Source organism: Eretmochelys imbricata, chromosome 5, assembly GCF_965152235.1.
Source record: "Eretmochelys imbricata isolate rEreImb1 chromosome 5, rEreImb1.hap1, whole genome shotgun sequence".
Lineage (NCBI taxonomy): Eukaryota > Metazoa > Chordata > Testudines > Cheloniidae > Eretmochelys > Eretmochelys imbricata.
Window position 1 is genome coordinate 100,295,957 of NC_135576.1, and position 16,197 is coordinate 100,312,153.

Genomic DNA, 16,197 nt, shown 5'->3' on the forward strand with positions numbered 1-16,197 from the left:
GACACTTCCTATGCCAAAGAGCTTACAATGTAAGAAATGTTTGTGATATACTTTGAGCTGTTGGATGGCAGGTGCTATAAAAATGTAAAATATTAGTATATAAATATTATGTTAGGTCAGCAGTAGTATTATCCCAATTTTACAGGTGGGTAACCTGAGGCATAGAGAGATTGAATGACTTTCCCTAGGTCCCTCACAAAATTATTAGTAGAGTCTTGAATTCCAATTCCCAGCCCCTTTTACTAACCAGTAGCATCACATTTACTCTTTATGCTGTGCAAGACAGAACAGTATATTGTAAGAATGCACATACATAGCTTATTAGCATTGTAGACCTTAAAATCTTTCCTTCAACAGAATTCATCTTGGGCCTGATTGTCAGTTACACAAAGTCCCCTTTACACTGAGTAAAGGGGACTCAAAGGGAGCGTAAATTACATTTACATCTACTTTAAGGCCACTTTATATTCCCTGAACCAGGATGTATGTTGCATAAATGAGAATCAAGCCCCTTGAGTTTGTGCTATTTAGAAATGTTGGCTTTTCTTAAGGAAAACTATGTATATGTGACTCAAAGAGATTATAGACTATTCAGAATTGAAACTTGTCTGTTGTTCTGTAAGCTCCTCTAAATGTCCAGAATTAAATTAATTAATCCAAGGATTAAACAAATTGCTGTTAGGATCATGCAAGTTCAGGAGCTTTGGAATTCTGCAGCTTATGTGAGTGTGAAACTGGATACAGCTACCCAAAGTGTTGCCTGGATGCTAAAATATTCAGGATCATCTGAATCAGTAACTTATTTGTTGTATGCAGTGCTGTTGTAGCCATGTTGGTCCTAGGGTAGTAGAGATACAAAGTGGGAGAGGTAATATCTTTTATTGGACCAACTTCTGCTGGTGAGAGGGACAAGCTTTTGAGCTTACACAGAGGTGAAGAAGAGCGCTGTGTAAGCTCAAAAGCCTGTCTCTCTCCCCAGCTGAAGTTGAGCCAATAAAAGAAATTACCTCACCCACTTTCTCTCTAACTTATTTGTGAAATTCCTAGATATAGAAGGTGGGGAGACACACCAAAGTCTTGCAGATCAAGACAAAAGCTGCAGACCAAAGTAAATGGAATGTTGTCCTGCATACATTTGTCAAAAGGTAACGCAAACCACAGAAATGTATAGAAGAGGTGCTCAGATACCACAGTTCTGAGCCAGTAGAAAGGGGCTGTGGGAAAATATTTAGAGCCAATGAACAGATAATTTGATGGCTGCAATTTCCTCGGTTTCCCCTTTATAATAAATCACTGCTCCAAATTCTCTTAAATTTCCCATGAAAGGGCTCATAAAAGACAGTACTAAACTCCAAGTACTAAACAGCCTGTGAAAACACATTGGGATACTGGGATGAAAAGTGCAATACATTTGTTAGGTATCAGAGGGGAAGCTGTGTTAGTCTGGATCTTTGCTGCTTTTACATTTGTTAGCTAGATTGTAAACTCTTTAGCTCAGGGATTGGCTGAGGGATTGGCTTTTTGCTTTGTGTGGCTTGAATTACAGTGAGGCCCTGAACCTCGATTGAGGCCTCTAAAGGCTATGTTGATATAAATTAATTAATAATGAAGTGCCAAAAAAAGAATTAATAATGAAGTGCCAAAAAAAGTTTATACGTATCTTCCAAATTCCCATTATTTTTGAATCCTGGCAGTTTAAATAAATGTGTATAAGAATTAAACAAATTCTAGTGCTGATGAATGTTTGATATGAATAATATAGGGTGAGGTTCCCCTTTGTGCTAGGGAAAGCACAGGCTTTGTGTGTCACTGAAGTCCCATTTTGGCCACTCTGTTCTTTGGACTCCCCGTTAGGGTTTAAATGGGACTAAAGTTACACACAGGCCTTGTATGGGTGCTCTGCACAGAGTGAATTTCTCCCACAGAGAAGGAAAAATTATCACAGATGAGATGATCACAGTGGTCCCTTCTGATCTCAGACTCTATGAAAATGTGCCCATAAAGCTGCAGTGGAGATGAGTATCCCTGTGCAGTGACTGACGTGAGCTATCAGAACTTCAGAAGTTAGATCAATAGTAGTGGCACTTGATCTCTGCCATTTTAGAAAAAGGCCGTTCCGAAATCAAATTGCCAGCTAGCTGGCATTCTCCTCCAGCTGAGACGGAGTTCAAATGTCACTTTCTGTTAAAAACATAAAGAAAAGGAGTCCTTGTGGCACCTTAGAGACTAACTCCTTTTCTTTTTGCGAATACAGACTAACACGGCTGTTACTCTGAAACCTGTTAAAAACATGAGACTACATGTTTTCAATTAAAAACAAAAGCTAGAAATTGTTGTAGCTATTGAAAGCTACTGATGCTGGGGTATCTTTATGTTTATGTGTATTTACATATAATTTAACAATGCTAATGTTATAATGATTTTGCATTTATATGTTGCTTTTCATTCAAATGGATGCCAAAGCATTTACCAGACTTTACTAAGAGGCCTAAAAAACTTAAATGCCTGATCCTGCGGGCTTTATTCAGTATATCTTCCATTAAGAAATTGACTTCAGTGGGAAACTTACCTTCAGGTTCAGGCTCTAATATGTTACCTGCAGTAAAATACCATTAAGGAGCACTGAGACTGAGAAATCAAACACGTATAAGTAAAAAAGAATTCCAATATTGTGGTTTCTAAAGCAACATCCTCTGCATTGCACTTTCTCAGACTTGCATAAGTGGAGTCAAAACCCATTTAGCAAACTCCCCAGAATAATTCACCTTTGGGCTGATATGAAGCATGGAAAATTTAAGCTTGGAAGGATTTATGGAGGAGGCAATTATGCTCAGCTGACAAGGGGGAAGAGTTGTTAGAGTGAAAATGAACACCATGGAAACCTTTAACCCCCCACTGAAATGCAGCTGCCTGGAAGTCTCTTGCCTGCAGAGGGAATTTTGGGACTGGTGGCAAGTTTGGTTTCAAAATACTGAGGTGGGAGGGAAAAGTCGGGATTCTAGTGACAAGCCCTTTGATCTTTTGTGCTGGGGTTTATGATGTGATAAGAGCTTCTTTATGGAACGTAGCCTTGTATCCAGCAGCTGGACTTCTGTTATTTTATTTCTGTTGTGTTAAGGCTCTTGTCAGTGAAAAATCTCTGTTGCAGGGTGTGCCTCTGTGATAGTCTGTTGGTTTTGGTTTCCATGCCCTGTGGCAGTCTCTGTTGTGATCTATTTCAGAATATTTCCTCCAATGTGCTGGAGGAATCTGCTGTTTCGGATGATATTTTGTCTCCAGATGAGGATGGGATATGTTCTGGGAGGTATTTCTCTGAGAGCGGCCTGGTGGGGCTGCTGGAACAAGCTGCAGAGCTCTTCAGCACGGTGAGTGAATAGACAGGGCGGGCCAAATTCATCCCTGTATGACTGTGCTGAAGATAATGGAGTTACCCCAGGGACGATTTTGGCCATTGGGTCAGACTCACTCCTGTAAGTGCAAGGGAGTGCAGTTTTCACTTCTTGTGCCCTCAGTGGTAGATGCATGGAGTGGGGACTTATCCCTGGGGAATGGCAAGTTTAACGTTCTGCCGAGGCTCCTGTAGGACACCCACCAGTACTGGCTCCCAGGCTGGCCATGCCCACTTCTGGAGGGGGGATTGCTGTGCCCCAGCTGCAGGCAGACTGATCACTGCTTGGGGCTTGCAATTTGGTGAACTGAGCCCTCTGGTATAATCCTGATATAGTAAATTTGAAAAAGACCTTCATATTACTGCATAGACTGTAGACCCTAGGAGTTACCCATATGCTTTCATACAGAGCACAGCCAGAGTTTAGCCTCACAAATCACATTTACTTTAAGAAAAGGAGTCCTTGTGGCACCTTAGAGACTAACCAATTTATTTGAGCATGAGCTTTCGTGAGCTACAGCTCACTTCATCAGATGCATACCGTGGAAACTGTTTCCACGGTATGCATCTGATGAAGTGAGCTGTAGCTCACGAAAGCTCATGCTCAAATAAATTGGTTAGTCTCTAAGGTGCCACAAGGACTCCTTTTCTTTTTGCGAATACAGACTAACACGGCTGTTACTCTGAAACCTGTCATTTACTTTAAGGGGAGTCATGTAGTTAAACTCCGTCCAACCCAGCACATGTATACGTCGTTAAGGAGCTTTGTGGATGTTTGATAAGACATTTTACTAAATTAATACATGGTAATAAAATTATACTCCTGTAGGCTCATAATCACTTTACTGATTTTTAAAAGCTAAAACAGGCATCATATCAGAAGAATGATCTTATAAAATAACTCATCCTACAATGCCTGTAGTGAAGATCCAATCTCTTTATATAGTGCATGAAAACTCAATTTCTTTCCTTTTTTTAATTTCCTCTTACAAGGGGGGATTGTACGAAACTGTGAATGAGGTCTACAAAATTGTCATCCCCATACTGGAAGCACATCGAGACTTCAGGAAGCTTACCTCTACGCACAGCAAGCTTCAAAAAGCCTTCGACAGCATTATTAACAAGGTACCTGCTACTGCTGGTTCTCTATGAGCAAGTTGTGTGTTGCTGTGCTGCAGTGTTTGCTTATGGGATGATGATGATAAAACCATACATACCAAACAGGAGCACTTCCTTCCTCTAACCTGAGTTTCCATCTGCTTTGGACTACATGTTATTGTAATTTAGATCTTGCCTATTAAGGACAGTCTACACTGAAGAGAAACATAATGACTCAGAGAGACATGGGAGAGGATTATAAACAACATGTATACAAAGAGATTAACAGAACATTCAAAATATTTTAAAGGGACACAGGGGTTAAAAAAGATCACAGGTAAAATTTAGATCAGGTGAAAGCAGGCATGATTACGTTTGGCCATACACATTCAAAAAGAAAAACAATTTTCTTGCCAACGTTACTTGTGCCTTAGATTCCAAAAACAGAAGAATTGTAAAACCTAATTTACTTTTCAGTATTCATGTTGTTTCTGTATTTCTCTTGGTTTGGACAATGAAAATAGATCAGTCAGTTTTGTTTCTAGTCACTTTCAGGTTCTTGTGGACTTTTACAATACTACAAAGTTTTGAGAGTTGCAAATACTTGAATGTTGATTAATGTTTGTTTTTAAAATGCTTCCACTGGAATTTTTTTAAAAGAAATATTTCTATTGTTTTAGATTTGCAAAAGTGAGTTCATACGAAACCTAGACTTTTAGCCAAATTTGAACCAACGGTGCCCCTTTTAACTTTTATAGTTTTTTTTTTTCCTAATAGGAAATTGAACTGTGCTATGTTAAACTAGGTGATATTATATAGGGCCATATTTTGCTCTGAAATATGGACAAACCTAAGGTCCATGGGGTTCCTCGTGTATAAATCAGATGAATAAGACATAACAACTGGATTATATTTAAGGAAAGAAAAGCTAAATATAAACTTTTCCCCCCCTTTATCAATCAGGGTCAAAAGCGAATGTTTGGAACTTACTTCCGTGTTGGTTTCTATGGATCCAAATTTGGGGACTTAGATGAACAGGAATTTGTTTACAAAGAGCCTGCAATTACTAAACTTCCTGAGATTTCTCACAGACTTGAGGTAAAGAGATCATAGTTGTATAACTTCCTGCTTCGTGTTATGCTTTCTAAGAAAATAGGGGGGTGAATAAAGAAGTCACAGCACAGCAGCTGTAATGGTAATGTACAAAAGTCAATCAAGTTGATCTATATCTCAGATCATTCTGTCTTTGTATCTGATATCTTGGATTGCCGCCCCTTTTACAGCAGGTTGACGTAATGTCAGAGTTTTCATTACCCTGTGGTCCCATTCTTGAGGTGGCTGGCGTCCCTCCCTGTATAAGGAATTCAGGGACTTAACCTGAGGGGATGTGAGTTTTGTTTTGAATCCTTTTGAACTTTTGGTTAGGGCAGCAATGACAGATTCCTCACGTTTCCCCCCTCATTTGCTGGAACTCTGCCTTTTACTTAACAATTCAGTGTTGGGACTTCATCTGTAAGGTGTCTAGGCCTCTGCAGACTTTAACCCTTACTGTAGACTACTTATTGCATTGAATCCAGAACTTATCACAACTCCTGGTCTTGATCAGAGCAGCACAGATGACTTGCATTGCATTGGGGATGGGTAAAATCATCTCTGAATAATTATTTTTTTCCTTTTCAGGGGTTTTATGGTCAGTGCTTTGGGGAGGATGCTGTGGAGGTTATTAAAGACTCCACTCCTGTAGACAAAAGCAAGCTGCATCCCAATAAGGTACAGAAGGTTTTAGCCCAGCTATTCATGTCCTGCGAACAGAACTGAGCACTGAGTGATTGAAAAAAAGGAGAGCGCGGAGCTGCCTGTGAGACCTTAATGCTGACTCAGACAATGAGTAAAGCTGAGATGTGTGTGTGTCCATATTTGATGTCCAAGGCTATCATAAAACAACCTGGGGTGGCAACGTGGTCCAGTGAATAGGGCACTGGACTGTAAATCAGGCACCCTGATCTCTGTCCCTCCTTGCTCTGCAGCTGACCTGCTGTGTGACTCTGGACTTCACCCCTCAGTGCTTCAGTTTCTCCAAATATAAAAGGCACTAGCACGTGTGAGCTCTAGATGGACAGTGCTACATAAGAGCTCCTGGGAACAGAGTAATAGACTTCAGAATGCAATAAGAAGAGAGTCATCACAAGAGGGGAGGAAGGATGGTCCATTGGCTAGGGACACTAGCCTAGGACTTTGGAGATCTGGGTTCAAGTCCCTGCTGTACTACAGACTTCCTAGGTGACTGTGGGCAAAGTCACTTAGCTTCATGGTGCCTCAATTCCCTTTCTGTGCCATGGGAATGATAGCATTACACAGGGGTGTTGATAAATACATTAAAGATTGTTAGGTGGTCAGATAAGTACCTAAGATACATAGACAAGACTTGAGCGTGGAGTAAGAGGCAGTCTCTGAGACAGTCAGATCCTTTTCTATTTAGACTAAGACACTGAAGTTCACCTGGAATTGGATCTGCAGCCAGTGCGGAGTTCAGAATAAGCATATTATGACGATAGGAAATCCTGATCACTTTCCAGGGCATAATGGCAAACTATATCTATTCCCCCTTCAATTTTTTGTTTAATATTTGTGGTTTCCATTTTTCTTTATTTTCTTTTCTTTCTGTGCTTGTTTTCCTTAGTTTATATTGAGCTGACATTAGTAAAAAAGGTACACGAGTGGAAAAAATAAGACTTGTGTTGTCTGTTCTGAATTTTGATTTCTTTAGTACTTCTCCCCCGCCCCAACCCCAAAATAAAGTCGATGGGCAATCTTGATTGGAAAACATACAGTCACTGCCTAGAGGCCAACATGTGAGTTTTCTTTGGTATGTTTCAATCAAATGGTTAAACCCATAATGGGCCAAATTCTCCTCTCACACCATTGCAACTTCATTTAAGTCAGCAGGGTTTCACAAGGGTATATTCAGCGCCTAGGTAGTCCAGTCCTGCCCCATTGAGGTCAGTAACAAATTACTTGAAGGGGCGTGGTACAGACGCAAAGTGAGGGAAAGGAAAGTGGAGATACAGAACGCAGAGGCCTCTGAGCAGGTTCTGGACAACATGAGGCCATTGCAGCTGTGGTAGAATCAGAGAGGTCCTGCTGTGTGTGAGAGCAAATTAATAATAAACAAACCATAGCCCGTGTGCTCGTCTAGTACATGCCAGCTCACTGTGAGGCTCCATGATATTTCCTGCATTCCATTTATTTGTCTTGGCATTAAAACAAAGATTTTTCCTTCCCTCTCCTCCAGGCCTACATACAAATTACATTTGTGGAGCCCTATTTTGATGAGTATGAGATGAAAGACAGGGTGACCTACTTTGAGAAGAACTTCAGCCTCCGGCGTTTCATGTACACCACCCCTTTCACCATGGATGGTCGCCCCAGGGGGGATCTGAGTGAACAGTACAAGAGGAATACTATCCTAACCACAATGCATGCCTTCCCCTATGTCAAAACCAGAATCAACGTCATTCAAAAGGAAGAGGTAATGGACATCTTTGTGCGAGCTGTGAATTTGAGTATGGAGTTCAGCCATTAGATAGGGATTGAGGGTGTTGTTGGAAGGGGATGATTTTAAGCTCTGTGCTGGGTGAGGAAAGTTTACATTTCTGTTAAATTGTACACTGACTGGCACTATAGAAATGCCGTAGATTAGGTCAACGGATGCATGAATGCATGCTTCTGCTGGCTTCTGGAGCATTGGGGAGACGGGTGTTCCACATAGCATCCCAATTGTAAGGCTAATGGCAGAAGAGGTGTGACAGGAACGAGAGGAGAGTCCTATTTTCAGCTATACTTCCCTGTCATCAAAGACCAGGCTGTTTGCTAAACCTGACTTAGTGTTGGGGTGGAGGAACTACCCCAGATAGAAGCAGCTTTGTAAAAATAGGAAGCACAGTGACTATGTTAGCCAGGAAGCCAATAACCTAGAATCAAACTAAGTGCAGATATAGGACTTGATCCAAAGCCCACTGACATCCTTCCATTGTCTTCACTGGTGTATGGATCTGACCCAGAATTTACAGAGGTTAACTTTGGCTGGTTTGAGTGATATTAGAGGGATGGGAGAGTCTGGGTTGAAGATGGGGATTAGCTCTGTGGGGGGGGGGGGGGCAGTAGAAGGGAGGGAGGTGACAGGCCTGGGGTGAAAGTGGGGAGGTGGCCAGTAGCAGGGAGATTCAGGAGAGCTTTTGTGTGAGGGTAGGGGTTACTTGTGTGGGGTGGGGACAGTAGGAGGACAGGGGGAAAGCCCAGGTGTGAAGGTTGGGGTAGGGTCTTGAGGCTGGATTGCGGTATCCTTTGTGGTAAAATGTGTGTGTGTCTCTCAGTGGCCTTTTCTCCCTGCAAAAGATGGGCACCAGCAATTTTCCTCCCCACACTCCTCCCCAGTAATATTACTGATTCACTTGCAGCCATGAGGAGTGGTGAGGCAAAGGGAAAAATAGGCTAAAGAAACTAACTTTTAAAAAAGTTTTATAAACAGTATTGTACCAAAGTAGAAAATGCAGCTTTAAAAAAATGTATGTACTAAACATAACTTTAGGAGGTGGTGGGGAGATGCAGGTGCAACACTACTGATTGCTAAATATGGCTCATAAGTGTGCTAATTAAGCACTTGTGTTCAGGGCCCTAAGCAGGCCCTGAGTGTTTAAACAAAAAAGACAAAACTAACAAACAAGCCCCTCCCACACAAACCAAATCAAGAATATTCTGGGTACATTGATGCTAGCCCAATTTGTTCTCTATGGGCTGAGTGGAGGTCACAGTCAAGTGTGGCTTCAAATATCTTACTCTGAATAAATGTTTTCGTCCCTATCCCGGCAATACCGTAATTACTATGGCACCAGGAGCACCATCACACCGGGCCCACACTTGGAAAGGACCCATAACAACTACATGGGGGCCCACAAATATGTTTGGCGCCAGGCCCACAAAGTGTTAATCTGGCCCTGTCTTGGTTTTGACCGCCCTGGCTGTGACCCAGCACAAAAACAGCTTCCCTCAGCTGCAATGCCTGTAACAACTGTAATACAAGTATTACTCACATAATAATGCATCTATCCTTACGTTGTATTAGTTCATTTTAACCCCAATTGAAGTTGCTATTGAAGACATGCAGAAGAAGACACTAGAACTGGCTGTTGCAACGAACCAGGAGCCACCAGATGCCAAAATGCTCCAGATGGTGCTGCAGGGTTCTGTTGGAGCCACTGTAAATCAGGTAAAGATCAAGCTCAGCAAAATAATGTATCTTCTGCACAGCCTTTGGCATGTTTCTTTTTTCCCCAGTGTGCTTTCTTCTACCTTTTTTTGTCTTGCATTTGTGAGAGTACTTCCAATCAGACTGATTACTTACAGATACCCCTTTGAACTCTGTCCTCTGTGGTTCATCTTTGCAGACTAACCACTAGGGATGGGCAAACGTTTTTTTTCTGAAGTTCAGAAAAATCAGGATAACTTTTTACCTACCATGATTTATTTTTGTAAATCTTTGCATTTCCTCATTCTGACCCAAAACAGAAGTGCTAAAATGTTAAGAGACAGGGATTCTTCATCCCAAATGGAAGCAAAAAATATTGAATCTCTCACACCAGCCTCTTCCCATTACATTTACAGCCCAATTTTGCAGTTGCAGTGGATTCAGAGAGCGCAGCTAATGTGTGGCTATGCATTTGAACCTCTAAGCAGTTACTCACACTGAATTGACTCATCTTTAGAGAGATTTTTCCTTCACAAGAGTACTAACCATCCCATCAACTTCATTCATTTAAGGGAATACTCAGGAGTAAATCTGGTGGGGGGCCACCAGAATCCCAGAACTCTTAGCATGCAAGAAAGTACCCCCAAAAGCCCCACAACACTCAACTGAAGTTTATTACAACACACACTCCTTAACAAAAACCAAACACTATGAAGACAAACTAAGAGGAAAAAAGCAAGGCCCTAACCATGCCTCAACAGAACTTGGTTCCCCTAATCCAAGGGTAGTCAATAGGTGGACTGCGGGCCAAATACGGACCGCCAGTTGCTTTCAATGGACCGCAAAATTTTTTTATTTACTTCTTATTATCATTATTGCTATTATTTTTGTATTATTTTCTCTGGAGTCTGGACCTTGACTATACCTTGACCAAGAAATTTTGATCTTGATAAAAAATAAATTGATTACCCCTGCTAATTAGACCCTAGTCCCTTCATTTCCTACCAATGCTCCTGCCACCAAACCCGCCACCAGATTGAACTCCTTATAGGAACGTGCTGTTTTGTACTGTGGAAAAAACATTCTTTTCATGTTCTTATCCGTCTATGCTAGCAATTTTGTATTGCCACCCATCACTGTGCATCTTCCATGTAAACTAGTTTGGCAGTAGGAAAGTCCCTGCTCACTCCTTTCCAGATGGAGATAATCCATTTTCTTTTCACAGAGGAATCAATGGCAATAGGGGATGATGGACAAAAGTAGAACAGAACAGAATATGTTGGCCTAACCTTTGATTGACAAAGAAAAGAAAGGGTGGCAAGGAAGCAGTGATTAATGCAACACGGTCAGGGAAAACCCTTAAAAGGGCAGCTTCCTGCTACAATGTCAACATACAATTTTTTTTTGTCACTCCAGCAGTGAAATAAAAAAAACCAAACACACTCTAACCAAATAAATCAGTTTTGTGCTTCCTTTTCAGTTAATGCAGGAAATATATGTTTTGTAATATACTGTGTTATTCCTATAAGGGACCACTAGAGGTAGCCCAAGTGTTCCTGGCGGAAATTCCAGCAGACCCAAAACTTTACCGACATCACAACAAGCTGAGATTATGCTTCAAAGAATTTATAATGAGGTGAGTGAAAGGAAAACTAATTGAAGATCTGTTGAAGCTGGAGTGTGGAACTGTAGCCATGTTAATGTCATTCATAATACAAATCAATGCAGTAAACATCAGGAGCTAGATTTTCACACCATATATAGGCAGTGGTGCTGGAACATTTTTTAGAGTGGGAATGCTGTGCCCCCCCCTTACCCCTGTCTGCGCCCCCCGCACCTCCTAGAGTTGGGGCCAGGAGCAGGGCCATGGCTCTGGGAGGGGGGGATACGGCCGAGGCTGGGGCCACAGCTGGGGGGGCAGCTGCGGAGCTCTGGGCGCAGGGCTGGCAGCAGGGACCCCGCATTCGGGGCTAGGACTGGAGCCCCAGGCATGGGGCCAGCAGATGGGACACCCGGGCACGGGGCCAGGAGTGGAGACCCATCTAAAACCCCCCAAACCCATACTTCCTGCACCTATGTATATAGGTATTAGTCAATTGAAACTCGGAATTTCCATTCAGCGGAAAATTTCAACATTTTGAAGTTTCCTTTCAGCCCGAATCAGAATGAAAAGTTGAAATTTCCCAGAAAACAAGAATTCTAAAGAACTTTGTTTTGGAAATGTTAAAACAAAGTGCTTTGTTAACTTTTTGTCAAATTTTGTTTAAATTGATACATTCGTACTTGTCTCTCAAATTTGTTGACTCGGCATTTTCTGGTAAAATCATGACCAGAGGACTGTATGAGTCTGGCAACAAATAATCTGACAGGCGGAAATCTTGCTTTATTTAACACAAACCCACTATAATATAATTTTAAAGTGTTTGTCAGAATTAACCAATGTGTTTTTTAATCTTTATTTTGAGAACAGATGCGGTGAAGCAGTGGAGAAAAACAAGCGCCTTATTACTGCAGATCAGCGGGAGTATCAGCTGGAACTCAGAAAGAACTATAGCAAGCTGAAAGAGAACCTTAGGCCAATGATTGAGCGGAAAATCCCAGAGCTGTATAAACCTATAGTGAAAGTCCACAGTACAACAAGGTACAACTAGGGCAATGGATGTTGTTTGTATGCTAACAAAAAGAGTGCCTCTTTATTTGTGAGACTGTTCTTCCCTCTGCTTCTGAGGTATAGCCCCAAAATTAAATAGAATTAAATATTAATTCTGCTGCTCAAGCTGTGATATCACAAGGCGAAGGACAGATAGAATTTTTACACGAATATAAGAATCAGTTTAGAGTTAGGTAATTAAATGTCCCGCCAGCTCCTCGTTATTTGAAGCCTGTGATGTTTCCCAAGGTACATGAGAAATATATATATATATTCCAGCACCTGGTGTTTATCAATCATGAAATAAGTGTGATCGTTTCACTTCAGGACTGCATGTTGCAAACCCAGGATCCAGATATATAAACTGTGGGATGCTTTATACTTATTTGCGTCAAGGGAAAAGAGTCAAATATGTCTATCAGGTATTAAAATATCCCATTGTGTGATTGACAATCCCATGTTTTATTTATGAATTTATTTCATTTCAGGGATTCTTTTCGTAACTCTAGTTTTAAGAAATACGAAGCCAATTCTTCACAGAACATCTAAGGACTGTCTGCTTCAGAAAAGAAAGATCCATTTGCTGTGGATCAGCTATGAGAGGATACTCCAATGCTATGCAACCTGGGAAACTCTTCTCACAATGTAACATGTACATGTTCTCAGCCGTTCGCACTGAGCGTTCAACGAAATGTACAGGACCAAAGAAAAATGGGGATTGGGCGGGAAAGAGGGTGAAAAGGGGGTTGACTTAGGCTGCTTTTGTATTTATTATAAAATATTGTTCAGAGAATTATGAGGGATAGATAATTGAATAATTGACTTTACTGTGCAGGGGCCAATCACTGTTTACAAAGAGACAGAACTTCCTGGGGTTTGACTAAAGTGTCAAGAGAATCAGTCCAGTATGCCTAATGGGCACTGGAGAATGTTGCCCATATAGGTTCCTGTTCTGAGCAGCACTTAAGCATGACCCACAGGACTGCCACACAGTCTGAATGTTGAATGCATACTTAAATGCTGTCCTAAACAGGGAAGAATTTAAACGTGTGTAAGTGCTTTACTGAATTGAAGCCCTAGGAAAGAAGTATAATGTTTACAGTAAACTTTGCTCACTTATTGTACTCCGTGTATCACAGCAATCTGTGTACATTTTTAAAATAGAAAGGACTTTTTCTTACAAGTCTTCTCACAGTGAAGCTTGAAAGGCAAGAAACAGCAAGCAGTAATTTCTGCATAACTTGCCTATCCTCAAAGATGGATCTTTTTAGGATTGTTTTTGTTAAATATGTGAGCTACTACTCGGTGAGACTAGGATTTTTTTTAAGCAGTGTCATGTTTAGTAAAATTGACATTAACAGTCTAGAGCTAAACTATAAGTGATGCAACTCTTAAGTACACAGTGGTCTTTTAGAGAGCTCTCTGAAAAGAGATGAACTACAGGAGTGCACTGTGAGGATTGCCCACAATGCATTTCATCTTTGTGAGGTTTTAAGACATAATCATAATTAGCACTTAAATATTTATAATAAATAAACAGTGCTTTGCACATTCAGAGCCCTGTACAAACATTAACTAGTTGATCTTCACAACACCTCTATGAAATAAGCAAGTATTATTATTCCCATTTTACAGATGGGAAAGAGAGAGAGAGCAATATGCAGTGATTTGTCCAATGCACCTAGTGAGACAGTGTCAAAACCAAGATTTGAAGGCAGGAACTTCTGTCTCCCAAAGCCACACACTCAGTCATGCTGACCACGTGGACTCCCTTAATTCTTATTCTTTTAAATTAAGTTCTATGGAACCAGTAGTGGTGCTTTTTAAAGCATCAGGATTTAATGGTATCATTCAGTTTTACATCATCTTGGTAATTTTTTAGTAAAAGATTCACATGGTTGTGTGAAATAGAAAAAATACTTTAAATAAAAGGCTGTCTGCTCGGTGAATAAAATACGAGTTTTTTAAAAAAATAAACCAAGGTTTCTCCCTCATACTTTGTTTTCAGAGTCAGAGCCAGTCAAAGCATTTCAGAAGGGACAGTGGAATTTCTTTAAAACTTATGGAGCATGATTCTCATTTACACAAGGACCCTGCACACTGCTTTGCAGTGTAAGCATAAATTATAGTTTGGCTGCTGGTTCCTTTGTTTTTAATGTCATAGAAGAACTGAAAGCATTTGGACCCTTCATGGGCATCTCCAATCTTGCCATTCTGAAAATGTGTACGTTCCCCCAGCATTTACATCAACAGCAGAGCACAGATATGTGGAAAAGTTCAAAGGAGTGTTTCTGAAGTTATTTGTGGCAAATCCTGAGATTCACACCAGGATAGGAAGAGGAATGGGTTAAATAAACACTGGCATTTGTACTGATGTATAAACACAAACTATTGTGCTGTAAGACTATTTCGCCTCCCCCCCGCCCCCGCCACGCCCAGAAAATTCAATATTTCCAGAGTAGGTGCGCTGTGCATCTTGAAGCCAAAGCATCTGAAGTACGTAAGTAAACAGTCTATTAAATTAAAAGCCAACAGATGCCTCCTGAGAGTGGCTTTCCTTTAATTAAATTGCTTTGAAACATTTACAAACTAAACAGAAGGTTAATTTCCCACAGCATGCTAACTATGGATTCTTTGCATGCCACAACATTGTGCTTTTATTATTGTTTTTAACACCCTTTTCTGAAAGATGATCAAAGTATCTTCAAGATCACAATCCACTGACTCCACGCCCCTTCCCCCCCCTCATCCAGCTTCACTGATCTCAAGATGTTTATCATTTACAGCTAGCTAACGAAAACCTCAGGTAATCAAAAATGGGAAACCTACAAATATGCTGCATACTGATTGAGTTGTGTGCACTGTGTTTTGAGTGTCTAAGTGTTTCATATTGTGTGGTCCTGTACAATGGGTCTATTAGTCTAAGAAATACTTTGGAAAAATCTACAATAGTTAATCAGGGCTAGATTTTGAACCCCTTCCTCACATTGGTGAGCTGTTAATTCCATGCATAATCTCATTGCTCACCAGTGTCAGTAAGGGTTTCCAATTTGCATGTCATCCCTTGCAAAAATGAAACACGGTGTGCATATTTAAGAGCTGAACTGTGTAAATTGTAAAAGTACTGAGTTCTGATATTCCATTTTGCAATAAAGTGTAAGTTTCAGTAAAAACGGAGAGACGCAGTTGTGTTAGAGTGCCTTGTATCTTATCAGTGTCCCCTTGAAACAAAGCTTGACTAGTAACTAACTTTTCATTCTCTTTATGGAAAAAAACCCAAACATTTAGGGTAAAATCCTGACCCCAGTGAAGTCAAAGGGGAGTTCTGCCATTGACTTCATTGGGGCCAGGGATTTGCTCTTGGGGGGTACAGGTACGCTATAGAATCACAGATTCCATTACGTGGTTTTCATGGCTGTTATACACCTGCTGCTTAGAAGAGTGACTTGCTTCAGGCTTCCTTACTGGCTTCCTTTTTAAAACTGTGCTTTAGTGCCCATGAAAGGAGCCGGACTGAAAGCCCTTGAAACTGCAGTTCCCGCTCCACTGAACATACTGCGGGGGGAAGCAGCAGACCTGGCTTCTGCATTTTGGCCCATCAATGCTGCTCAACATTGCTCTGGGAATTGTCTCAAGGGTGGGGAGTGGAGAGAATGTAGCCCAGTCTCCATGTTCATTCAGTTCTTGACTAATCTGGTGGAAGAGCCAATCGGGCCGAATGGAGTTATAGTTCTATGATGTGGAAACCTTTTCAGAAGGAACTTAGCAGAGACCAAACTCATTTCACATAAGCTTTGCAACAACCCTCAGATACTA

At 41.0% G+C, this 16,197-nt stretch overlaps 1 protein-coding gene across 1 annotated transcript in view; it reads left to right on the plus strand.

Annotated features, from left to right (window-relative positions):
* Window positions 1-15,554, plus strand: part of DOCK8 (dedicator of cytokinesis 8) — a 132,815-nt gene extending 117,261 nt beyond the window's left edge. The window contains exons 40-48 of the mRNA XM_077817612.1: window positions 3,222-3,365; window positions 4,382-4,513; window positions 5,450-5,584; window positions 6,167-6,256; window positions 7,779-8,015; window positions 9,609-9,752; window positions 11,261-11,367; window positions 12,202-12,372; window positions 12,870-15,554. Coding sequence (XP_077673738.1) covers window positions 3,222-3,365; window positions 4,382-4,513; window positions 5,450-5,584; window positions 6,167-6,256; window positions 7,779-8,015; window positions 9,609-9,752; window positions 11,261-11,367; window positions 12,202-12,372; window positions 12,870-12,930 — 1,221 coding nt within the window. The 3' untranslated portion in view covers window positions 12,931-15,554. The remainder of the gene's footprint in view (window positions 1-3,221; window positions 3,366-4,381; window positions 4,514-5,449; window positions 5,585-6,166; window positions 6,257-7,778; window positions 8,016-9,608; window positions 9,753-11,260; window positions 11,368-12,201; window positions 12,373-12,869) is intronic.
* Window positions 15,555-16,197: the final 643 nt, after the last annotated feature.